At 40.4% G+C, this 25,911-nt stretch overlaps 5 protein-coding genes across 9 annotated transcripts; 3 read left to right on the forward strand and 2 right to left on the reverse strand.

The window, feature by feature from the left end:
• On the reverse strand, positions 1 to 23,575 carry nxf4 (nuclear export factor 4). 3 transcript variants are annotated; one of them, XM_089462154.1, is made up of 4 exons: positions 23,169 to 23,575; positions 2,725 to 2,839; positions 852 to 2,027; positions 102 to 782 (listed from the first exon to the last, which is right to left on the reverse strand). In XM_089462154.1, the coding sequence occupies exons 3-4, from the start codon at positions 2,000 to 2,002 to the stop codon at positions 275 to 277; spliced, it is 1,659 nt and encodes a 552-aa protein (XP_089318280.1). In that variant the 5' UTR covers positions 2,003 to 2,027; positions 2,725 to 2,839; positions 23,169 to 23,575; the 3' UTR covers positions 102 to 274. The 3 variants fall into 3 exon arrangements, with proteins under 3 accessions (XP_089318279.1, XP_089318280.1, XP_017855794.1); XM_089462153.1 differs by lacking the exons at positions 2,725 to 2,839; positions 23,169 to 23,575 and adding an exon at positions 2,224 to 2,354 and having other exon boundaries at positions 1 to 782; XM_018000305.2 differs by lacking the exon at positions 2,725 to 2,839.
• On the forward strand, positions 6,086 to 7,120 carry LOC108608758 (very long chain fatty acid elongase F-like). The gene is made up of 2 exons (XM_018000307.2): positions 6,086 to 6,455; positions 6,517 to 7,120. The coding sequence occupies exons 1-2, from the start codon at positions 6,243 to 6,245 to the stop codon at positions 7,084 to 7,086; spliced, it is 783 nt and encodes a 260-aa protein (XP_017855796.1). The 5' UTR covers positions 6,086 to 6,242; the 3' UTR covers positions 7,087 to 7,120.
• Positions 7,967 to 9,116, forward strand: LOC108608759 (very long chain fatty acid elongase F-like). Its single transcript, XM_018000308.2, has 2 exons — positions 7,967 to 8,281; positions 8,345 to 9,116. Exons 1-2 carry the CDS (start codon positions 8,066 to 8,068, stop codon positions 8,903 to 8,905), a joined length of 777 nt encoding a protein of 258 aa, XP_017855797.1. The 5' UTR covers positions 7,967 to 8,065; the 3' UTR covers positions 8,906 to 9,116.
• Os-C (antennal-specific protein Os-C) lies at positions 17,203 to 17,820 on the reverse strand. The gene is made up of 2 exons (XM_018000310.2): positions 17,663 to 17,820; positions 17,203 to 17,605 (listed from the first exon to the last, which is right to left on the reverse strand). Exons 1-2 carry the CDS (start codon positions 17,747 to 17,749, stop codon positions 17,261 to 17,263), a joined length of 432 nt encoding a protein of 143 aa, XP_017855799.1. The 5' UTR covers positions 17,750 to 17,820; the 3' UTR covers positions 17,203 to 17,260.
• Positions 19,479 to 23,034, forward strand: CD98hc (CD98 heavy chain). Of its 3 annotated transcripts, none has more exons than XM_089462152.1 (4): positions 19,479 to 19,648; positions 20,396 to 20,607; positions 20,681 to 21,951; positions 22,300 to 23,034. In XM_089462152.1, the coding sequence occupies exons 2-4, from the start codon at positions 20,440 to 20,442 to the stop codon at positions 22,538 to 22,540; spliced, it is 1,680 nt and encodes a 559-aa protein (XP_089318278.1). In that variant the 5' UTR covers positions 19,479 to 19,648; positions 20,396 to 20,439; the 3' UTR covers positions 22,541 to 23,034. The 3 variants fall into 3 exon arrangements, 2 of the variants coding, with proteins under 2 accessions (XP_089318278.1, XP_089318277.1); XM_089462151.1 differs by having other exon boundaries at positions 19,480 to 19,648; positions 20,423 to 20,607; XR_016268560.1 differs by lacking the exon at positions 19,479 to 19,648 and having other exon boundaries at positions 20,681 to 22,050; positions 22,300 to 22,438.
• Positions 23,576 to 25,911: the final 2,336 nt, after the last annotated feature.

Consider the following 25,911-nt stretch of genomic DNA (forward strand, 5'->3'; position numbering starts at 1 on the left):
TAACTGTATAAATTAAAATTATTTATTAATAACAACAATTGCATTCACAATCTTACCAGTTGTAAGAAACTTTGGCTGTCTTCCACATATCAGTGATCAAATTGAGCAAATAAATAATGAAATTATTATTCAAGGAGGGAGGAACATCCTTATTGGCGTAGCCAAGGCACAGTTGATGCCCTTACATCCAGTTAAAAACAAAATTTAATCAGCATAATCAGTGGAATTTTCAATTTCCCTGCGGGCCCATCGGGTATACGGCTTGCGGCTGCCGTCACAGATTCGGCTCGCTCTTTGCATCGCACCTGAATGCGTTTTCGGGTATCTGGCAGCGGCGTAGGAGTGTCTGGAATGCCAGCATAGCCTGCTGATAGTCCCAATTCGTATCTCTCAAGAATCTGCTGCTCCAGCGCAACTTGAGTTGCGTCTCCGCCGACATCAAGGAAGCCAGATTGCTTTGAAGAGGAGTGAGAACGGGCGGCTGCCGTTCGCCGCGGCCAACACGACTGAGATAGATGAGCTCATTGGCTATGCGAAAGTCGGCCGTGTCGTCCTTTCTGGTCAGCACAAAGCTTCGCATATAATGGCGCCGATGGTTGGCCGAGCCATTCTCCTCAAAGCTGCCCGTAATGGAGACGCACAGCATGAGCGGCTGCACTAGGGTCAAGTCCATGGTCATCGTTCCAGGCAAATGCACTGTTGTTGGCCAGGCCGCAAACATATGGAGCGTAGCTTCCCGGCAGGCCAGCAGCTGACGGCTATAGATAGCGTAGGGCGCGGTCCTGTGGAGGAGATAAAAGAAACTTGGAAATCGGAAAACTAAACTAGGACTCTTTGCTGGCTTCACTTACCATGTGCCCAGCATGGCGTGTTCCTTAGCCAGTGTTAGGGAGACCAGCACATGCTTTTGATAGAATCGTTCCAGGCTTGTGATCCTGTCACCGCCATCGAACGCCTTTATATATCGGCGCACGAACTTCCTGACGCCCATCGGCTTTGGCAGCGTGTGTGAAGCCAGAAACGTGACGCGTGGTTCAGGCAGGACAATTGGCTTGACCTCGGTGACGGAGACTAGCTCCACGTCGCTATCGGTATTATGAGTACTATCCAGATCGCTTTCGTTGTCGCAGAGGTTGACTGTGGGTACCGAGGGGCTGCGCCTCACGCATCGGCCGTTGAGCATGCACAGGGACGGAAACATGACGAGGACCTGTTGCTCATAGTTGCGGGGCAGCAGATTCCGCTTGAGCGAGAGCTCGGTGAGATGCAGGCGCTGAAAGACGCGCAGCTCGCGCAGCGTCTTCAGCTCGTTGTGCTGCAGCGAGATCGAGTGTAGGCGTGGCAGTCGCTGATCTACGCCACGAAAGCCACCCAAATGGCACATATGATTGTTGTCCAGCAGCAGGCGACGCAGCTGCGGAAACTCCTGCTCCATGATGTCAATGGTCGCCTCGAAGCACTCGAACTGCTGCAGGGCACAGAACTCGCCCTTCCACTGGTCATCCGCATAGAAGCGACACAGATTCAAGCAGCGCTTCTTCGCATCGTAGCGGGACATTATCACCTTTCGCAGCTTCCACTTGTACGCCTCGTCCACTTCGATCATGGGCGGTCGATCGTTGACGCGCAGACCCACAACTGGCGGCTGGTGTCCACGCAGCTGCAGCTCTGCGGCCAGCTTGTAGCTATCCACATAGAAGGTGAACGCCGCACGCTTGTCCCGCTCCACATCATGTTCCCCGCCTTCGTGTAAATAGTAATACTTGAGCTTTCGTGGCGCCACAGCCTCACGAAGTTTTTCCATCACCTGCTGCACGGTGTAGCCGCTGTACTGGCTGAAGACCAAGACACGATACCAACCATACGGGCTAATGGGCACGGTGTAGCGCCAATGCGAGCGGCGTACGTTGCGTTTATGGCTCGCTGGACTATGGCTACTTCCCGAGTTCTTTGCGGTATCTTCAGATGAGTCGGGATTACTCCGATCCTTTTTATTCGACATTGTAGCAAACAGGTTTTCAGTTCCTCTAAAATAAGCAAGAAAAGCAACATTTAGAAATTTAAGTGAAAGCCTGGACTTAAAGCTGAAATTTCATTAAAAGTACAGCAATGCCCTAATTAATAATCAATTCGAACATTTTATGAGTCATTGGAGCTCCCTAATTAAATTTCCCTTCTTATATTCTAAGTATATAAAATAAAATAAATATTTCATAGAAATACCTGGATCAAGTTTTTAGCTAATCAATATAAAGTTTCCGTATTTACTGACTGAAAACGAGTCTAGAAATCATAACAGACCAGATTCGATGCTAGACTAAAAGCACACTTAGTTTCACATATTTTTTGTGTACAATTTTGTTTCATTGTAAATGCTGAATGCAGCAATCCCTCTGTCCCGTTTCCCAAATGAGCACAGCACATTCTATGCTAGAGTTTTTTATTCCATTCGTTTTTTTAAGCATCAACATTTTTGCCAATTTATTAGCGCTCACCGCTTCTGCGAACTCTCACACATTTGCCCACAGATGCGCTCTTTGTCATATTCGCTGTAATTTGCCATACAGAGAGCCCCACTGGAAATAGCACTCCCCCCACCCCTCTGCGCTCTCCTCCACAGCATCATGGCCGCATTAGGGCCAAGGGACTCAGCCAGCGCCAGCATCGGAGTCAGCGTTTATACAGGCAACTCTCTTGACCATATGTTACACACATTATGCTTACTTAACAATTAGAGACGCTCTTGTAATTCCAGTAAATTGCTTTGTTCGCCTTCTGTGCCCTCTAAAGAGGAACGAATTGGGTAGTACGAATTTATAAAAAGGTTTGTAACAGTTCTCTGAAAAAAGAGATCACAATTTTATAAATTTACTTGAATAAATTAAAAAAAATTCTATTTTATTTTTTATTATCTGAACTTTGAACTAGAAACTCTGTGCATTTACAAATTCACGGACATAATAAAAGCTGTAAATTTTTCAGTGTTTTTTATTTTATTATCTGGTATTCCAGTTCAATGATCCCTAGCTATAGGATATGTCGGGGCCTTGCATTGTCGACATTTATTTTTGTTTCTGCATTAGCGCTTTTGTTTTAGGCCAACATATACCGAGTTTTGCGGGGAGATTGGCACCCTGTGTTCGTACTTATTTTAAGAGCTCTCTGCTCATTGAGCTGAGTGAGCCGAGTGAGCCGTGTGAATGGCAGCGAGTGAGCTTTAAGGACCGATGTCCAACTGGCTTTGATGGCTAAATCACTGTCCAGTGAATAGCAGCAACAACAACATCATCATCACCGCCATCATCATCGAGTTATGAAAGCCAATACCAGGGCGACAATTGGAATGCATCCCACACAGAAAATTGAAACAAATCGAATAGAAAATCTAAGAATTGATCGACACGACTCAGTCCCTACCCAGTTGCCCATTATATATCTGCTGAGATATTAATGATTACATTCAATGCCATTAAATTGGTTTCTCTTGCTTTCGGCCTCAGATAAATTTCTTTATGCTTGATAACTCAGCGTGAACACACAATGTCTCGCCTTAAGCATATCGAACAGAGCAAAATGGACTGATTGCATGACAGGCAGATACACTTAAAGAAATATTCATATTAGTAGTCGTGAGTGCTACATTAAATATAAAACACATTTTCACTTCCGACTACACAAATCCTAAATTATTTTTACAAAAAACTATTAAATAATAAAAATCAGTAAAATACATTTATTTAATTTATTGATAAACTAAAATATTTATCTATCTCCTAGATCTCTACTAAGAAAATCGATTACGATTAAAAATTAAATTCCGTTCTTTTACATCTGTGTTAAAAAATATGTATATATTTATATTAATTTTAACAACATACTCGTATTTAATTTTGAAAACGTTTCAGTAGAATGTGCATTTTTTTCTCTCAGTGCTCATAACTAATTCACAATGGAGGCGTTACTTTCTACCCTGAAAGCAGAGCACACGGCTCTAGTTCTTAGAGCCGGGCACATTGTGTGCTGGCAGCCAAATCAAAGACCCTTCTGCCCATTTACTGATAACGCACACACACAGAGAGACTCTCACACACAGACATAGGTACAGACACAACAGGCGGGCCCGTAACATGGCATTTGTTTAATGGATTAAAAATAATACGTACATACAGTTCGGAAGGGACAGCGGGTGTGTTGAAGAGGGGAGTAGAGAAAGAAAAGACTGATAATAATCATAGCACGTATTCAGTGTGGGCAAATGGTAAATGTGCAGCGTGTCATAAATTAATTTTTGGAAAATTCTATAGCTCGTCCAATATACCGAAACCGAATCCAAATTCAACTACATATTCCAATCCAGATGCCCATTAATAATAATAATGCCACGTCGCTCTGATAGACAGCCAGAAGATGAGCCGCACAAAGGACTTTACCAGGATAAAGGCAGGCCGCTTCGCTTATCAAAAGCGAGGCACTTTCATTCAAGTTTTTATACCAACGCACAGAGTGAAAAGAGTATATGCGTTGTGTGCAATTTCCGTCTGGCTGTCGGTCTGTCCCTATGAATATAAATCATTTCGTCAGCTACATATATTCGACTGGATCTACCAAAAGGTGGCAGAGCCAAAAAAAAGAGTTTTTAAATACATCCACTGCGGAACGAGTATTATGCAGTCGAGTATGGCCAGAGCCAACATTCCTGCTAGCTTTTTTTGTTTTTCATATTTTTGGGGTTGAAAGGCTTTGCATTGTGGCCAGGCGACCAGCAGCTGGAGTGAAGCCCTGAAAGAAGCTTTTTGAAAATTATGCAAAAATCATGATTGGGCACTTTTTCATTATGCGCCCAGCTAATTAGCTATTCATTCAAGTACGCAGAGCAATGGGAGAATGCTGGAAAGTGCTAAGAAAACTGCAGACATCATTCAATGTTTGCCCGCAAAACCTTCCCATAAACCGCATCTTAGGTAGCTTCATATTATTAGGAACTTATTAATGGGGTTTTATCTTCCGCAGTGAATTTTTCAGTTATCAAACCCGAAACTTCATATTTTATGATTAAACATATTTTGTCACTGGATATCCTTTATAAAAATGTCAATAGAATCGACTTGGGCATAAATAAAATGGCTTAATTAATTAAACTCGTTAACTATTGCCATAAAAAAATCTTATGCAATGAACAATATTTCCGTTTTATTTTATTTTTAACTAAATTAAAAGGTGGAACGTTAGCCTCTTTAACCAGGTTAAATGTCAACGCTTATTCAACTCTACACGCCTCATAAATTTGAATATGTATTTAAGATGAGTGCAAAGTCTTTTAGCTGCTTGTTAAGGCTTTAGTAGAGGTTTCATATAATAAAAATTGAAATTTGCATCAGTTTTCGAAGATGAAATACGGAAATACAGACTGTCTAGTTGGGGATAATATGATGAGTATATTCGATAGAGCTTATGTGGAACACAATCTGCTGCCTTTGAGCACAGGCCCTCAGCCCCTTTTGACTATATTATTGGCCTATTTCATGCTGAAGCTGGGCCGAGTGCTGAGGAAAGTCTAGAATGCCATTCAAGTTAAGTAAAAGAAGCTGATTTTTGCGCTGGTAATTGCATCAAGTAGATTAAAAAAATATTCATATACTGAACGTGTCCTCTGGTCGTTGTTTGTACACTCTACTCACGACAGAGCACTACGACTGCAGCTGCCGGACGCCTCTACCATTAGACAACGAATAGAGGATTTTAGAACGATACTTTTCATATGCATACTGTGTGATACTTGATATGATGGCGACAATCTTCTTTGATCTCATGAAGAAATCATGAAGAGTACGCTTCGTCATCTGATTCATCATACTTTTATGACAGCGATGGGACATATACTGATACGATTACTTGGATGTGGAGGATATCTTGTTATAGTTGTAATTTTTAATGTCGTGTGATTTCGTCTTGAGGAAGCAGTACATTACAATTATGCAGATGTTTCGGTTCGTACTAATGAGCTTCCACAGCAAGACAATCAACGTGATGCTAGTTGCCCATACCTGGGTATAGATTAACTAAGAAAACAGAGCAATCGTAAGACGAAACGACTGACTGTTTGTAAACAAAACGTTTTTCTTTTCAACTTTGATTTTTTAATTGATATGTTAGATTGAATACAGTTGAATTTTTTTTAATTTTACTGTAGACTTTGTATACAAATATTTATTAAAGCTCCCCAGTCAGTAGTATAAATTAATATGTTGGAGATATTTAATAGACCCCATGTCGATCCCTCGGGACTCTTTCTCGCGACCAGTCCATGGCCGATGGTGGCCATAGTATCATCTTATCTGATCTTTGTACTGAAGGGACGTAAGTTTATGGAACAGCGAAAAGCCTATGATCTGCGCTCTGTACTTAAGGCCTACAATCTCATACAGATCTTGTACAATGCCTCTCTATTCGTAACGGTAAGTCTGATATATGGGAACTTGAAAGAAAAACAGTTTACAAGAACGGAAGCCGTTACAGGTAGTTAGTTACTTAATTGTATATAAGAACTATAACCTACGTTGCATGCGAGTTGTGCCTTTGGATCATCCAGACAAGAAGTTGGATCGTATGATATGCTATGCGTACTATGTCAACAAGTACATCGACTTGCTGGACACCGTGTTCATAGTGTTGCGCAAGAATAACAAGCAGATCACGATTCTGCATCTGGTTCATCATCTGTATATGCCCATCACGGGATACTTCATAATCAGGTTCATCGGCTTTGGGGGTCATCTTCTAGTAATGGGAGTTCTGAATGTCTTCGTGCACGTTATCATGTACAGCTACTACTACGCCGCGGCCCAGAGCTCGACTAAAAAGGAGCTAATCTGGTGGAAGCAGTACATCACTATACTGCAGATGCTACAGTTCGTTATTATATGTGGGCACAGCGTTTGGACACTGATGCAGCCAAAGTGTGACACATCGCGTCCACTAATCTATATGACGTTCTCCATGTCAATAGTGATGTTCTCTATGTTTACCAATTTCTACATACACGCTTACATATTGCCCAAGAAAAGGAAACCAGTGAAGTCAGACTAGAATAGAATAAAATTTCAGAATATAGTTTCAGAAATGATATGCTTATTTGCCTTTCTGAATAGGTTACGTAAAAAATAACATTTCCTTGTGATTCAAAGCGGTTAAATAACCAAATGCTTTAATGATTTGAGCACGCGTACTTGTAAACAATTGCATATAATTAAGGTATTTTCGCATTTATAATTTAACTGTGCTCTTGGATTCGATTGGCAACACTTGCTTTTCATATCTCAGTGAAGAGACCCATCCAAAATATGCAATTTACAAGTTTGGTGTATGTCAATTTAGAAGTCATGCTTTCTCTCACTCTAACATGGGAGCAGTCTTATAAACTGCTTATGATATATACATGTATAAACAGTCTGAAAAGAGTATTTAATGTTCGACGGTATTTAAGTTTCCAATTGAGCTTGGCATAAATTTAAATTGTATATGATAATGCAAGTCTTAGTATTGAACCCCTTATGTCCACATGCATTAGTCTTAGAATATGCATTTTTGCCAGAGAAAATATACCATGTGGCGAATAGTATAATGAAATAAGTAAATGGGTTCGAGTGCCCGACTATGTGACACCCTGAACTCACACACATAAGGAGGCTCCTACTTCCCAAGGAAGGAATGCAGGATGGGAATATCGAGAGCATGAATGCGAAATCTGGAAGGAAAGGAAAGGGATATTACTGGAACGGCTCAGGTTTTAGAGTTGCTCAAGGATTACATTATGTATGGGTCTATTACAAAAATTTATGTTTTAAATTATGTTTTTTGTTTTAAATATTGGATTCGCAGGGTATACGAGTCCGCATTAACTGGCTATTAACAACATTTGACACATGCAAACAAAGCTGATGTGCATATATATATCATGAAGGAAATATAAATGAAAATCACTTTTATTTTGAAACAGTCGCAAAACAACTCGTCCATCGAACATACGCAAAGTATAAAGTAGTCGCAGCTACGAATAAGCATCAAGATGTTTGAGGTATTCAATAGACCACCTGCGGATCCCTTAGAGCTGCCCCTGGCCGTTGGACCTTGGCCTGCAATACTCATAGTGGCGGCTTATCTGCTCTTTGTGCTCAAAGTGGGGCGCCAGTTCATGGAGCATCGACAGCCGTACGATCTGAACAAAGTCCTTAAGGTTTACAATCTGATACAGATCGTTTACAATGGCGCATTATTCATATTTGTTAGTCCAGTTAACTCGAGTCACGTTGATGAAAATGCATAAAGATTCATTTTATTTTCGAAGATTTCCTACGTGCTTCTTGTACTGAAACCGTATAAGCTGAGCTGCATAATGGTACTGCCAATGGATCATCCGGTCAAGCCTTTTGAACAAGCTGTGAGCTATGCGTACTATCTGAACAAGATACTCGATCTGATGGACACCGTCTTCATGGTGCTGCGCAAGAACTACAGACAGATCACTATGCTGCATTTGTTGCACCACTCAATCATGGTGGTGGCCGTCTATGCTGGAATACGATTCAATGGATATGGTGGACATTTCACGATCATGGGCACATTCAATGTCTTCGTACATGCTGTGATGTACAGCTACTACTACATATCGTCCCAGAAGCGGACGGTCAGTCAGAATCCCACCTGGAAGCAGTACATCACCATTCTTCAAATGATTCAGTTTTTCACGGTAATGTTGCACAGCGTATACACCTTGATGCAGCCCAACTGTGATGTTCCGCTTATGGCCATAGCTGCCGTTCTAGCCATGGGCTCCCTTATGGTAGTCATGTTTACCAACTTTTACATACATACCTATATATTGCCGAAAAAGGCGAAGCAGAAATGATTTCAGAATAGGCATTTATTTAGATAGCAACCCAATTTTAAAACATATTGTGAATAATTTAATTTAATATTTTCCGTCATGTCTGCCGAATTGAAAACAAAAATATACGAATTGAATACACTTGGAAGGCATGTCAAACTTCGATCCCATGTCAAATTTCAAATATTCAAGAGAGTCGAGTACATACATATATGTATTCTAAGAATAACAATTGAGTTGTGCTTAAATTTTCAGCTGCTTTTAATTAAGATTTATCGCAAGACGGTGCTCTAGTAGGGAAGTCAGGGTAGTTTTGTTACTATGTATTCGGGACAGTGAGTGGGCTCTTAGTAAACGCAAAAATCGAACGGGGTTAAGGGCAGGGACTTCCTAGGCGGTCTTCCCCCATGAGAGTTTTCTTAATTTGTTCCCTTCAAGTCCTTAACCGGATACGGTGCAATATACATGGCTTTTAATGAGCCAACGCAAACCGTTTTCTAGTAAATGTGGCAAACGCAGAAATTGAGTTAAGTGCACAGAGAAATGACAAAGGGCCAAGTACTTGTGCATTCTGTGAATTAAATAAAGAGAAGCTTCTTTAGACTCACGAACTCAACAGTTCGAGAAGCAAACAACAAACAACGCGCACTCAAAAGATGAAACATAAAACGTAGCCCCAGAAGCCCATAAAAATATAACAAACCACATTGTGCCAAGGCGCACTTAAAAAGCAACCAAACCATCAGCCAACAGCCATCAGCCACCAGGCACCACCATCAAGCGTCCAAACAGCATGTGGGGACAGAAGTCTTCAGAGTGAGTCTCCCGACCAAATGCCATAAAAATTGCAACATAAAAATTAAACCACTAAACGCAGCAAAATTGCTGGCTTTGGGGCGCTGATAATGTGCCCAGTTGAGTTAAGTTTAGTGAGCGTATACCCTAACTGGAGTTACTTGCGAATGCTGACTAGCAATGTGACTGAAGGGTGAATGAAGTCGGGTTTGATTTTTTATAGTCATAAAAACACAAAATAATACATGAGTAGAGATTACAATAAAATAGAGGTTTTATATAGAACTGAAAAGTAGGTATATTGGATATATCTATAAAATTCTTTTTATGTCATTTCTTGTTGATTCAAAGATTTTAATGCCACGATAAACTATTAGCTGACATTGACAAAAATATTTCGAATATAAATATGCGATATTTAAATAAGAGGCTTTGGTTATTTCAAATGTAAAATTTGAGAAAACACCTAAAATATATGTACATATATATAATATTCGAGAATACAATTTAAAGAAATTTCACAGTGAAATTTATATCTTTAGCGTCTTTAGACCTGGAGTGTTTCTTAGATAAGAGATAGAGTCTTGAGTCCTCGCATTTTCATAAATAGCTGTATTTTCTTTATTATTATCTTTCTCGTGTCTTTGCTCGACTTTGACTTTGGAGTTTCCTCGAAAAGAGTGCAGCAAGCAGTTCATAAAGCGACCCCCAGCTAGTTGTTTTCAGCTGTTTCGAGTCACCCTCACGTGCAATGCGCAACTGCTGCTGCTGTTCATGTTGTTGGGATTTCGGTAATGATATTCAATAATAATACGAGAGTACATGCGCAAATTTCAAACATCGCATAATAAAAAGCACTTGCGCTGTGCCAGAACAAAATCGTCAGCATTTCAGGCATGCTTCGACGGCGCCTTTAGAATTTAATGTGCTTATAATGCCGCCTGCTGCCACTTGAGCCCATTTCCCATGCCCGACAGCAAAGGCGAACGCAGCTCCCAATCTTTTGAATCCGATACGAATTCGCATCCGACTCGGCGCACACACGTTGGCGTAATTGTGAGCGCAACCCTCGTCGCAAAATGCCGCCTCTTTAACGGCAAATGATGTCAATTTCAATCCCAGGCCCAGTCAAAGTCCCATTCTGCTGCCCAAATATATGCTCGCCGCGTTCTTCTTCTATTCCAACGAAAATTGAACTTAATTGGTGCGTGAAGTGAGGATTTCATCTATTGCTGCCAGGCAACTATTCCTTCGCCAACCCAAGTTGCCAGAGCACGCACACACGGCCCAAAATGCCCAAATCCTTGCCTCATTAAAATTTGCCATCGAACATGAGCACAATCGACCCACATACGAAAAAGAGGGCCACCAAATAAACAATCATCTAATGCCATAAGACTTCTGCTGCATGTGAGGCCTGATGCCTGATGGCTGGTAATTAAATATATATTTTTATGTCCGCTGCGGGAGGCATTTGTGAAATTTTCTTTTATTTTCTTTTGCTAATGCACATGGAATAAATATCGATGTAGATACGTATGTATACGTGGTCTTATATAATTCTATAACTGATACTTCATATATCTAACTGCATATTATATAACTGCAAATGCATGACTTGATCAAGAATTGGATTATTTTAGGTTCTTTGCTTGCTCTTCCAACTGCTCATCATTCACCTCTTATTGCAGTTATTCCTTTTCCACCTCTTTCGGCATCGCCTGCTCATACTTCCTATTATTTCACTATCTAATAGGAATGGGCGAGCTTAAAACAGTTCTGCGCTGACTTCCTCGTATAAAGAGTTATTTATGTGATTAGCTGTCAGTGTTACAAAACCTTATCTAAGATTTTAGTCTTATGAAAGTATCTACCTATTCGTCTCGTGGAGCTACAATCTACTCCCTTTTCTAGGGTATTTCATCTTCTACAGTAATTACTATTGCTCGCTGAGACATGTTTCCCTTTCAAAACAAGCTTCAGCTACTTATCTGGGAGATCACAGAGTTATTTAAATGAGAAAAAATGCAGCGTTTACAAGGATTTCAAATTTCACAAGAAATGCTCAAATTAAATATTCAAGTTTGAAGTGTTACGGTGCGACCCTCGTGCTGCGAGGCAGGCAGCCAGTCAGCCAGTCAGCCAGCCAGTCAGGCAGGCAGGCATCTCAACTGATTAGCATAAATTCGTCTATGTCTATGTTGGCTGGCGAACATGGTCGACTTCTGTTGTTGTTGTTGTTGTTGTTGTTACTGCTGCTGCTGCTGCTGTTGTTGTTGTCGTCTTTTGTCAACGTGTCTTGCATGGCAAGCAAAAAGTTTAGCAGCCAAATGCAGACAGGCACGGACTTCTAGCAGTAGGATCTTGGTGCAGGGCTTGGGCCGGGGCTTTTGGCTGCCTTGCTGTGAGTATGACTGTGACTGTGGCTGGTGCCACATGGAAACATGTGTCACTGAGGGCTGTCTACTTATTGCACGACTAATGTCAGTTGCACGGCTTGCCACGCCCCACACCCGCCCATGGCCAGCAGTCAACAAAAGGTTGCGAAACTTCCTGGCACACAAAAAGCTTTTTAAGCTGCAAAATGCAGCTGATGGAATTTCTTTAGGGGCTGCACACGAGTGGCTGGAGAATGCGGGTGGTGCTATGTGGAAAACTGGGCTGTGGTTTGCTATTCAAGAACAAATTGTTTCCAAGCCGCTCACATCACTGGGTGAAGAAGGACGTGCCTGTCGGCCCGAAGGCAACTCGCAGCCAAAGTAGTTGCTCAACTTGCCTGCTCTCAAGTAGCTTCTCTCTCTCTCTCTCTCTCTTTCGCTTTATTTGATTCTTTTGGCAGGTTTTCTTTACCACACATAGAAGTTCTCTTTGTTTTCCTTCTAATACCTCTAGGCATTTTGCATTACATTGGCCTCGACAGCTGTGAATTGAATCGAGTTTTCGCAGCCAGCCCAACTCGCATAATCTCACGCATTGCATCAATTTCTCACAGCCTACGCCTCCTGGCTTCATATCCTGCCAATACTATCGGCAATCTAATTAGCACAGTTTGTCTCCTCGCCCAGTGGCCTCAGAGGAATTTCGATTTAGCCCGCCTCACATAAATTACTTTTCTTGGCTCTTTTATTTTTATGCTACACAAACTTCTGAAACGACTTCTAATCATCATTTTAGTGCAGCCTAACTAATTGTGAGTGCGATTGAGTGTCTGGGTTTCTATATATGTACGTATATACATATATATGTGTGCGTGTGTGTATGGCAGTCGTTGACAGACGGGCGAACTTTACCAAATACAGAAAACGACAAAGCAATTTACACCTCGACTCTTCAAAATTCACAAGACATTGTAAAGTTGACGAAGGAAATGTGATAACGACCAACGCATGCACTTTAATACACTTGAACAAAATGGAATCAATTTTCTATTATTAAAAATAAGAGCTCTAGCTCACTGCTTGATTTATTTATGTAAATATTATGATTGACTAACTGTCCGATAAGCAGAATACAACTGAATTATAGATAAACAAAAATAACAATAATAATATGATTATCTACTCAACTAGAGCTCGGATGGACTGACTGAGATTGACTAACTAAAAGTCTGTTTATATTAGAATAATAAAATAATATATATAATATAATATTCTACATGTGAGATCGATTGATTGATTCACTTAGAATGCTAAAATCCTACAAAATAATTTTCGTATTCTTTTTTGAAGCAGTTGTCTGATGATCTGATTAAAAATAATCTAACCTATACGAAACTCAAATTATTGCTGTAATTACCTTGGGAGAAATACAACCCAGACTTAATTTAAATATTTATAAAATATTATACTGATTCGTCAGATGTCTCTTAGGTGGTACCAAAATACACATAGCCCCTGGATTGTAGAGCGCTGAAGCACAAGAAGCGTAGCCAGAGCCCTAAAGAGGTGTTAATGAAGCAGACATGCGGGCCAGAACTCGGCCCAAGTCGTGGTCCCTGGGTCTTGGTCTTTCGGTCTTGGTCTTGGTCTTAGTCTTGGCCTTCGTCGACGGCTGAATGAATTTGTATAACTTGCAAATCATGTTGACTGACGAGCCAACGCGAGAAAAACGACTGCGACTGTCTGACACTGGCACAGGCACCGTGCCTGGGCCTGGGACTGGGACTGGGACTGGGATGGGACGCGAACCTGGCACCAAGGGGGCAGACTGAGCCAAAAACTTTTAAAGTGTTGAGCACGGCGAGTGAAACATATTGTGCCATACATATTATGAAAATGTGTCTGAGGTTCCATAAAGCGCAAATAGGCAGCGCGAGGTGTGAAGGGGGCAAGGCGAGCAGTTGGCTGTTCTACTAAATCAACATCATTAAGTTTTCTGTTTATAAAGAAAACACTCGTGAGCATTGGTGCGAAGTTTTCTTACTTGCTTCTTTTTCGTTTCCCAGTAAATATTGACTAAATGAGGCATATATGTGCATACAGCAAACTGTAATTGAAAGTATAACGATATAAGTTGGAGGGAGAGAGAGAGAGAGAGTGAGAGAGATAGTCTCTAAAAAGGACAATATATTCAAGAAGTGTTTCATGCAATTTACAGGGTATATAGCTGTTGGTCATTTTGCAGTAAAGCACTCTTGTTTTTTATTGTTATTTTATTATTTCTTCTTTCATGTTCACTTGCTCAGCTTATGTTTATGTATTTGCCGTTGCCGTTGCCGTTGCCAATGATGCGATCTGTGTTATCTTAGCCGGGTTTCGCTGCACGTGAGCGATAGGGATGGAAGAAGGAAAACTCCTGCCAGTTGGCACTCGAAAGAGCCAAGCACTGAACACAAATTAGTAGAGAACTCAGCCAAAAATACTGAACGTGGCGAAGAGGAGTTTGTCTTGGCATATTTGCTTAGCCATTTTGAGCGAACTGCATTCACAAGTTACTTAGTTCATTTGCGCGCAGGTAGGTATGACCTGAGACCTCGGGTTAGATCAGGTGAGCTAGGGGAAGGGGCAGGTGCTGCATATGTGCACATCCATTATGTGTGTCGAACGGGCAAGTCAAACGAAATGTGAAAGACTGAAAATAAACAACGAAGTCACGAAATTGCTTTGTACAATAAATAAACGGGGGACAGCAAAAGTATCTTAAAGATACAAATAACAAGAGTCTGGCATGGCGCACGCACAGGATGTGACTGCGTCCTAGACAGCCAGACAGCCGCAGTCAGACAGCCAGCCATATGAATAGACGCTCGCAATGCTCAAGCATGCAGCTCAAATTACAGCCAGGCAAATGTTTAAATACTTGAGTGCCCCACAGCCCGGGCCCAGCCATCGTGGCGAGCATATTAACTTTTACTTTAGCTCTCTTTACTTTGCTCTGCTTTGTCAACACAACAATTCACTTAAGACAGAATCGTTATTGTTGTTGTTGTCGCTGTTTTTGCTGCTGCTGCTGCTGCTGCCAGTTGCAGTTGCCAGTTGCAAGTTGTCTGTTGCAAGCTGTCAGCTGGTTGCTTGCAAAGATCTTATTGCACACGAGCAAGCCACCAGCCCACACAAAAGGCGCCAGAGAACGAAATAGAATTAACGTGGGAGGGCCTTACCAAGCTGACCCATTGGAGAGCACGGACGTCTATTAATTAAGAATCTTAGGTAACATTTTCAACGTGTCATATGTATATCTGAAATATGTCCATAGTGGAATTTGAGACTCATATTATCATCATATACCTTTATCATAGCTGTAGATATACATATGTCTCTATTTATCTATACATTTAAATATACTCGAAAACCAAACAATCCGACTGAGTCAACTAATAATTCCCATGTATCAACGCCCTCTAGTGTTAAGAAAGAGAAACTCTGTAATCTTTCAGCAGCATACTGCCGACAGATTCATAGTGTTGCATACTTTTGGACTGTATCTTGAAATATGAATAAATTATTATAGACAATGCAAATTTAGAGAGCCGTAGATATATAAATATATATATAATATACATTTTCGTACAGCTAAAGAGAACAAATATTCCTCAGAGAACTTGAACTAATCAGCAGAGCAAAATACCATAACATTCAATTGGTTATGGTAAAGTAAAATTCGACTTCTATGATGGTGATCTTCACAAAGGCTACATAACACTCGAGACATTCAGGAAAGATGGTAAGATCTGTGATATCTAGCTGTGATTGAAGACAAATAATAGAAATCAATTATTCCTTATAATTGACAGCGAATGATAATAGTTGTGGTGCTGTGCCTGTTGCTCCATGCTCAGGCGGGGACCGCGGTCAACAAACCATCAAACAGTCAAATTATAAAATGTGATCGCCTACTGGCCTTCTCGAACTGCGAACTGATTTTTAAGTGGAACTTTTTGTATCTAGACGTTATCAAAGCGATTGCGAAGCAAATAAGGGAGCTCTTAGCCAAGTACCCTTTTGCCGTCAAAAAGCTGCCCGACATCTACGTTATGATATCTTCCTATTTGTTTTGCGATAAGCCCTTGTCGAAAGCCTTAGACAACATCCCAAAACTTCTTGGAGTCGGGAAACAAAATTGCAAGCCGATAGAAAATTTTGTGTCCATTACCGTCTAGACTATGTCAGCCAACATAATGCAATTCTCCTTCTAATGTCAATAATTTTTCTTCAAAAATAATAAATTAAGTTTTTTTCATATCGGCATAAAGAAAGACCTTATATTGTATTCCTTTCAAATAAAAGGGAAAACTTGTTTTGATTTTGATATTTATAAAGAAAAGTGACAGCACATTGGAGTAATTAAGTATTCAATTCGATAGAAAGTGAGTTTTAAACGTCTAAAAAATGATTCCAGAATATGCAATAATTTTAACAAATACAATTTTTTATTACGCATGCATATGTTGACTGTAAAAACTTGTTTTTAACTTCGCCCTCTATCGTGAGAACATACAAGCTCGAAATGCGGATAGCGCTATATAATATTGACAGAATTTACTGCGGATAAAGCAACTATAAGAGATAATAATGCTGCATATTTATAGACGTTTTCTAAAAATAAAATTTTTTTAGATATATACAATTTAAAAAAAAAAAAAAAAGAAGACAGTTGTTCATAATCACAGAAAAATATTAAAAGCCCATTACATAGGGCTAGTTAAAAATCAACTAACATTTTTGGACTTTGTTTTAGCTGAAGCTATAAAGCAGTAGTAATACAATAATAATAATAATGGTTAAATTCCATTTTTTCCAAGTCAGAGCTAACTGGACAATCAGAATCAGGCTAAAGCCAACAAAAGTGGGTTAAGTGTGAGCCCGCAGAAATAAACAAAAGACAAAAGAAGAATTCAAAACGACATTCGAATATATACAAAAAAGAAAATAAAGAAAAACGCAGTAAAAAGTGCCTAGTCTTCTCATTAAAATATACCAAAATGCGAGTCGATATTCGATGCAAGCCAAACCAATACTATCACCAATAATGAATATACAACATATTTTTAGCAAAGTAAAAAATCGAGTTTGAAACACGCACACTTCTTTCATTTCGTCATCTTTAATGCTATCGAGCCAAACAAGTTGTTAGTCGTACAATTTAGACAGCTTGCGGCTGCAGTGCCTCTGAATTGAGAGCGAGAGTGCGCTGGGGCTTCGTCATGAACTGCAAGTCCCGAGCTGTTCGCTCTGCGGTCGCATCGTTAACGGGCAGCAGAGCCTCTAGGATAATGGGCACAATCTGTTCACCCACCGATTGGAAGAGCTGAGCGATCTTAATGATCGTTGCGGGATCGGGCAGGCCCGGTATGACAGCACGTTCGTTGGCCTCGCGACGGCGACGCCTGCGACCCTCGTTCGAGTCCTCAACGGTCTCCTCTGAGGAGGAGTCGTCGTCTTCGTCCTCGCCATTGTTGATGCCATCTCCATCATTCCCTGGCATAGCCTGTATTTCGTAAAGGCTCGCATTGAGTTGCACATGGAATATATATTAAATGTTTACCTTTGGCCGCGCCTCGCAGCTAATGCACATCTGCAGCAGCAAAATAAGTGCCGCGCACAGCAACTGACGTCCCACATGGATTGCCATTGAACTTGCGATCGATGGCAGCTGTCAGCCACATTTATATAGCCTGCAATCGAGGCTTTGTTTTTAAATGAGCTTCATTTGGAATGGGCTTTGCATGTCGCAAAATGCCAGCAAATTGATCAATTAGTAGTAGCGCAGTTCTAATTCGAGCTGCAACTGTTGTGGAGGTGCGTTTTCACGTTAATCCAATGTCTTTGACCATGCATGCCAAAAGGTCAACGAGTTCGAACTTGAAAGCGTCGTTCAAACTCTATTCATTTTCTGTCTGCTCGCTTTTTGGGCATGGAATGCGCCAACGGGTGCAAATGTTTTTCTTTTCTTTTTTTTTTTTTTTGCGCACAGCCCTACCCAGAATGCGCACAAAAGAAGCAAGCATGATTGATGAAAATGTGTATATCGAATAGTGAATACCCTAACAGACCTACATAGACTTTACAAGTTCTTATATATAACAAAGGTTTCTATAAATTCCACCACAAATTATGTTGAGGGCTTAAAAAAATATCTGTATCGCATAAAGAATATATATATATATATTATAATATCATATGATTATAAAACATAAAATATATTCACAATAATTATAATTATAAAAAAATAAATATAAGCTAATGTACTTCATTTATCGTCTTATATGTTTACATTTTCATTCACGTAAACTTTTTTTATAAATTGTCAGGCGAATGTCGTTAATAACTCAGACATTTGTAGGGTATAACAAGTCAGCAGCCGAACGGTCGAGTAGCATTGGCCATTCGAACACATTCTCAGGCAAGATCCGCTGCAACTTCATTGCGCTCCATTGGGGGACCAGGTAGCTTGTGGACGGCAACTGGCGCAGCTATATAAATTGTAATTTAAACGTGCGTTCGACGTTGGATGTGGGGATATTATTATTAAATCAAATGTGGCTGCTGCAACGGCAGCACCGCCACCACCAGCAGCAGCAGCAGCAGCAGCAAAAACAGCAACGGCTACAGCAACAGCGAAAGCAACAACATTGCGACAAGTCAGTTAATTGGAGTCGAGAGTTGTTTGAGCATCCATCGCAATTGCTGTTTCAGTTTTGATTGAGATTCGCGTGCGAATGGTTAGTAAAGTCGGAAAAAGTAAAGAACAAAATGAACACAAAAGAATTAAAAAAAAGAAAAGAAACTTTTGAAATACCTATATATTTTACAAAAGAGTGTTCTGCATTGTTTAATTTGAATCGTTAAATTTATTGAAATTATAGAAATTATTTTATGTTTTTATATTTAATGTTTATATTTTTTCTTTTCTCATTAAATAGTTTTTGTGCTTTTATTTATATAATATAGTATTCACTTTCACTTATTATTATACTATATATATTACAAAATGAATTTGTTTTCGCGGCTTAAACATATTGGAACTGCTAGCAAGGTGAGCAACGTGGCAAAATATAAAAATAAACTTATGCTACCGTATTCTTTTGAATTGTGCGCGCAATTAGTTGGCGTTGCCACTTTGCGAGTACGGTGGTCTGTGCACTTAACAGATTTACTCCTCCTACTAGCAGCATTATCTAACAATATTTTCATTACAGAGCTCGGTGACGCTACCCGTCACTGTTGCTGGTAAGTGGGCACAAAAACAACAATTATTCATTTAATTATATGCATTCTACTGGTTTATGACACATAACTTAACAGAACAAAAACCGTGGCATCACTGTTAAAAGATGCTCACTGCTAATGTCACATTTGTTCTGTTATGTTAAATAACAGTGTCAAGAGACCGTGCTCATTGAAAACTTTTATTTGCAATAAACTCGCACAGTCGTCGCACAAAATCAGGAAGCATCACTTGAATCTACGGAAGTCTACAAAGCAATTAAAGAAGAAAAGTTGCCAGCACATAGCCAGAACATTGAACAAGGTATATGTATATGAAATTTGAAGCTATTGTTTAAAGCTAGCCGACACGCCTCGAAGGCTGATGTAACATAAGTTGAAAATTTCAGCACTTAAAGAGAAAAGTAGATGTGTGTACGTGCGTGTGTGTCTTAGCAAAAATGCGTTAATATAGTGCAAATATTGATTTTCCGTTACGGAGTAGGGAAAACCACAGCTTCAAATTCATTAATGGGTAAACCGAGTGACGTCAGCAACGTGTTCATAAATTTTATTGAGTATAATTAAAGGGAGTCAATTAACTAATACAGAACTTGAAGATATATAGAAGTAAATACAATTTTTATTTTTAGAATATGCGTGAAATTTTTAAATAAAATTCATTACCGAGTGTGCAGCATAGCCCTAACCTCGAAATATACGAAATTGCATGTGTAGATCATAGAACAGCGATGCGCATTTTCGAGAGTCAATTCTAGGGGTGGAAATTGGCTGAGCGGCTTGCCTAATATATTTGATATAGTGTAGGGCACAGTAGAAAAGCAAAACGTAGCATTTTTTGGTGGCCAATTTGAGGTATAAAAAGTTCAAACTGGCTTGCTCCACTTAATATTCTATGAAAGCTGAATAAAATGGATTGGGCTTAATAAAAAAAAAGCCAAAATGGCATTTCAGGTCTGCTTAGAGAAAAAACACGCGACGCTTTAATAAATTGAAGCTCACACACGTATACGCACACATCTATACAAGCTGAATTGATGTTAATTGATAGACGCTCTGCGTTATTTGCTTCAATCAGCTGCTTTGTCAGTCGAGATGGTAAAGGAAGAGAACTTTGCGGCCGATGGCGCCGATGAGGAGATGTTAGGCGCCGGCACAGCCGATGAGAAACTTACGGAGCGTCGCGACGAGGTCAAATTCATAAAGGGCGATCAACAGAATGGCGACGCAAAGATCGACATAGGCAATCTGAACGGCAAGCCGGTAAGTGTGTGTGAGAGTGCCAGCATGACGATTATGAAACTAACCCTCTATCTGTCTCTTTTATTTTGCACAGGCTTTCACTGGCATGAGCAAGGAGGAGCTAATGAAGTATGCCAATGATCCTTTCTGGGTGCGTTTGCGTTGGATATTCTTTGTGAGCTTCTGGGTCATCTGGGTGGGCATGCTCGTGGGCGCCATTATGATCATAATAGGTGCACCCAAGTGTGCGGCACCAGAACCCTTGCCCTGGTACAAGCGCGGACTGCACGCCAAGTTTGGCAGCGTGGCTGATGCCAAGCCCCAGGACTTGCAAGCCGCCCAGAAACTGTTCGCTTCGGGTGCCATTTACGAGCTGCCCGCTGCGCAGACCTACGACGTGAAGAAAGCAGATGTGGAGGCACAAATCAAGCAACTCGTTGATTTCTACAAGTCCAGCGACGTGAAGGTCGTGCTCGATCTCACACCCAACTATGTCAACAACAACTCTCAGCTGTTCATCGATGCGCTGGCCAATGCAGATAGTCGGGCTGCATTTGTGTGGGTAGACGCTGGCAGTGAGCTGCCTAACAACTGGAAGAAGGTGGGCGGCAACTCCAGCGCCTGGATAAAGCAAGATAACAGCTATGTGCTGTCACAGTTCGAAGAGGGCCATTACGATCTGAAGATGAATTCTACGCTAGTGCGCAAAGAGTTTGGAGATGTGCTACGACATCTACTTGGACTGGGAGTGCATGGCTTCCGCTTGAAGAACACCAAGTTTTATCTGGTCAACGATAATCTGGCCGATGAGGAGATCTCGCACACAACCACCCAACTAAATATGGTGGACTATGGCTTCTACACCCACACACAGACCACATTCCAGAATGGTTTGGGCGATGTGCTCTACGACTATTTGGGCATGGTAAAGAACGTCTCTGCGGATGCATTCCTTTCGGTGGCCGAGGATATTATACGTCCTGAAGCGTACGTGCTGAGCCAATCGGGCGGTGCTTTGGGCATAGACTTGCCCATGTACGGAGAATTCGTACGAACACTCAGCTCCTCGAAGACAAACAAGAAACTGCAACAGCAGCTACAACAAACTCTCATGGACACGGGCAACACCAGTTGGCTGCAGTGGAACTTTGGCGATGTCTACGTGGACACCACGTCGCATCCGTCTGCACTGGCACTCTTCATGTCCCTGCTGCCGGGCGTGCCCGTCGTGCCTGTGGACTCCATTGAGTATGTGAATGTCAAAGAGGAGACCTACAGTCAAATCCAACAGATGCGTCTTTCGCCCTCATACATGCATGGCGAGCTTAACATCTTCGAGGCCAATCAGCTAATTGCCTACTCCAGGTAAGTCGAAGCTCAAGAGATAACTATGTATATGGAAGTGAATTCTTTAAGCTAACCTAACTTATCCTCAACTCTTCATGCTTACCCATAAAGGCAAAGGTATATTCGTAATATATATTCCATTCAAATTTTAATTTCAATTCCATAAACAATCAATTTAGTTTAATGATTAATCATGAAAGCTTACTAAATATTAGTAATAATTTATAAAATTCATATGATATTGTAATTCACATATTCTTCAATTACTTTCAATATGTTACTTGTTATATATGTTCTGTCAGAGAATTTTACTTTTCATGTTTTCCCCCTATCAAAATTCTTTTCTAATCCTATGCTCTTTTACAGAATCAAGTCTGGCAGTCCCGGCTACTTTGTCATCTTTAATCCCACCGATTCGCCGCAGTTGAGCAACTTTACCGCCGTTAACAATCTGCCCGAGAAGATGACCGTCTCCTATTTCAGCGAGAACTTCAACGAAGGCAATGCCACCAACATATTGTACTCGAGCAAGGTCGACCTCAATGAGCTGAAGGTCTCACCTCACTCGACCATTGTTTTCACCTATGTGCCGGTCAAGAGTGAATAGAAAAACTCACCCAAATAAGAGCACAATAATTATACATGGTACAGTGGATGATCGCTAAAGCAAATAACTTCTGCGTTTAAAGAAAAATTGATTGTTAAAAGAATCTCCAGACCAATTCTTAAAAAAAAAAAATCTGTTTTAAAGAATTTTTGCAAAATATTGTAAATTTTCATATTTTACAAATCATTTTTAATTTTACTCTCAATCGAAAAGTTATTTTAAATCCAAGTAACATTTTTTGTTTGTTAAAAAAAAAATTTATTTTTCATGGCTAAACTTTCACTGTACCTAAATAATCTTAAAAATATATACTCGGAAAGAATCCTTTGATGACAACAGAATTAAATATGTATTGAGCCAAAAAGTTTAAGAAGAAAACAAAAATACTCGTTGCCGAAAAAATATAAATTATATAGCTTTGTTAGAAGTTTGCTTGAAAATATGAAAGAAAGAAAATATATATAAAATATTCCCTTGCTGCATTTCAAAAATAATTAGTTTTATTTTTCTGGGATGTAGACTTATTTTGGATTTTCGAGTTTTTGGGGAAGCATTTTGACTAATCTAATTATAGAGAGAGTTGCCGACAAAGTAGGCTATATTATTCAATGTATTGCAAAAGACTTACATGTTCAAAAATCCAGGTAACTCGAACAAGTGATTAGAAATTTGCTTGGACTTGTGCTTCCCGCGTGTTGACTAGCAATAAGAAATTTTATTTGTCTGCAACAGTTAATTTTCGTTAAAATTATATACTACATTTACTATAGTTGACACTTATTCAGTTGCCAGCAATTCACAGATATGCAACAGGATTTTAATGCTGTTGCATTTACTTCATTTGATTTATTTTCTGATCATTCCGACACACGGCACCACTGACGCTTATATGCTTTCGTATTCTCATTTATGGCCTTCTTTTGGTTAATAAGGAATGCTGTCAGTAACCTTTCTTTAGGTACTATCATTTTAGTTTCCTTCTAGAATAAGTTTAGGGAGCTTCTAATGCACTTGCCAAAAACATATGGTCTTAAATTTGCACTTATACTATGCTATTAACAGCATGCACTTTATGCTAACTGCAAATGCTATGTTATTACATAGGTTATCGATAAGTCTGTACCGGCGATAGCATAGCAAAGACACACACCACGTGCTCTAACATCCACTGGTATTCCGTTGTTATTAAGCGATTTATCGATAAGTCTGTACCGGCGATAGCTTAGCACAGACAACACCCATTGGAAAAATTTGAATTTCGCGCCTAATCAAACGTGCAAATAAGTTTTTTTCGGCTGCCTTTGACGAAAACTTTCAACCACACGAAAGAAACTGCTACGCATTTGGCATACGTGAGTGCCAATGTGGGTATGATGGGAACGGGGAACAACTTCTGAGTTTCAAATAGTTGCCCAAAATGCTAGCAAAACAAAAGGCGAACGCGCAACCACAGACAAATAATCAAAATCGACAAAGCGAAATGAGGCAAAAACAAAGCATCCAAAATGTTTTTAGTTTAGCTCGAGGCAATGGCAGCCTGGGGAACTGCACGGCCACAGGGCCAGAAAGGATATGTGCACGTGCTAATGTGATTAGATACACACACGCACTCACATATACACACACATGCACGCACATGCAGACACACAATACTGGCTAACATACTTGGTTTCGCTTTGGCTAAGTTGTTAGAGGCAACCGCAACATGAAGTGCAGTTGATTGCGGCACACCAGCGGCAGCAACAACAACTATACCACGTAACATGCTTAGCATTGAGTTGCTTCAACCTGGCAATACTCTACTTTGTAAACAAATACATATTTATCTAAATGTATATTTAAAAATATAAATTCATTTATGTAAATATGCAGCCATGAGCAGTGTATTATTTCTTGTAAGCCTCAACGACTAGCTTTGTCACAAAACTAATATGCCCTATTCTCATTCGCTGCGAATAACTCGGAGAACTTGAACATTTGTATCTGAGAGATGCGAGATGTTAGATATGAGATGCAAACTATTGTTGCGCAGGTCATCATCATTATCATCAGCTAGTTGATGATCATCATCATCATCGTCATTGCCAATGGCAAACTTTCGGCCCAGGCCGCAGCTGGCTGCATAAGTATCTGTAAGATACAGATACAGCACTTGCACTTGCACTTGTTTTGTCGCAACAACTTTTCCATCAAACGCAGACGTCGAAGCAAAGCCCTGGACGCTGCGTCCAGCCAGGCCGAACTAATTTAATTGCAACATGCAACACCCTCCACTCCACTCCACTCCACTCTACGGCCAGGAACAACCCCCTTAAAGAGCTCTACCCATTAGCTGGCGGAATGCAAAGGGATTGCAAGACTTTACAGCAACGCTGTCAATCAGGCTGCTAGCAGGTGGGATCCTACAGCACCTAGATAATTACATTGTTTCATTACTAATTGAAGCTTTACAGGCTGCTGGAAATCGGTGCGTATATCAAATCTGATATCTCGATAGGTATAGATTTGGATAAGTACTGTTATCATGGCTCTCAATATATCATGGATCATTAGATCTTCAGTTCTCACATAACAGAACTAAAAAATGGTTATTTAAATTTGATATTTTTGGTATGTAAAGCCATAATATTTTTATAGCTATTTCTAAGCAACAGCTCAAACCAGAGTGTAGTGTGTCTTACATTGCTTCTCTCTCTACCTCTCACTCTCTCTCTCTCTCTCTCTCTCTCTACCTCTCACTCTCTCTCTCTCTCTCTCTCTCTTTCTCTCTCTGTCTTTCTATCTCTCACTCTCACTCTCTCTCCTACTCTCTCTCTCTCTCTTTCTCTCTCTGTCTTTCTATCTCTCACTCTCACTCTCTCTCTTACTCTCTCTCTCTCTCTGTCTTTCTATCTCTCTCTCTTTCTCTCTCTATCTCACCTACTAATTAGTACCCAAATAAAGTTTCCTGTGACCATATTGTGAAATCGCGATACTGTGGTCTGAAAATAATGTGACAAAATTCTATATGCCACATATGCAACACAAGTTCAGCAACAACAACAGCAACAACAACAAATTGCTTCACAGCTAATTTGTATTGATTTTTCATCGCGCACACATTTTCATTTTTGTCGCATTTTTTGTCATTGTTGTGTTTGTTGTTCGTTTGTTTTGAATTTTCCCATGCATAAATTTTGCATATCATAATTGGAGCGACTGTTCGGCACGCCACGCCAGGCCACGCCCCCCATCTCTTTATTATCATCTCTCGCCCTCTGTGTCTCTCCCACTGTGTCCTATTATCTGGCCTAAAAAAGTCATCAGGCTTTGATTAACATTTTGTACACACGCTCCCAAAATCTGCTTTGTCCACTAAATGAGTTGCATCT

Source organism: Drosophila arizonae, chromosome 2 (genome assembly GCF_054131065.1).
Source record: "Drosophila arizonae isolate 15081-1271.41 chromosome 2, UAZ_ARI_1.0, whole genome shotgun sequence".
Taxonomy (NCBI): domain Eukaryota; kingdom Metazoa; phylum Arthropoda; class Insecta; order Diptera; family Drosophilidae; genus Drosophila; species Drosophila arizonae.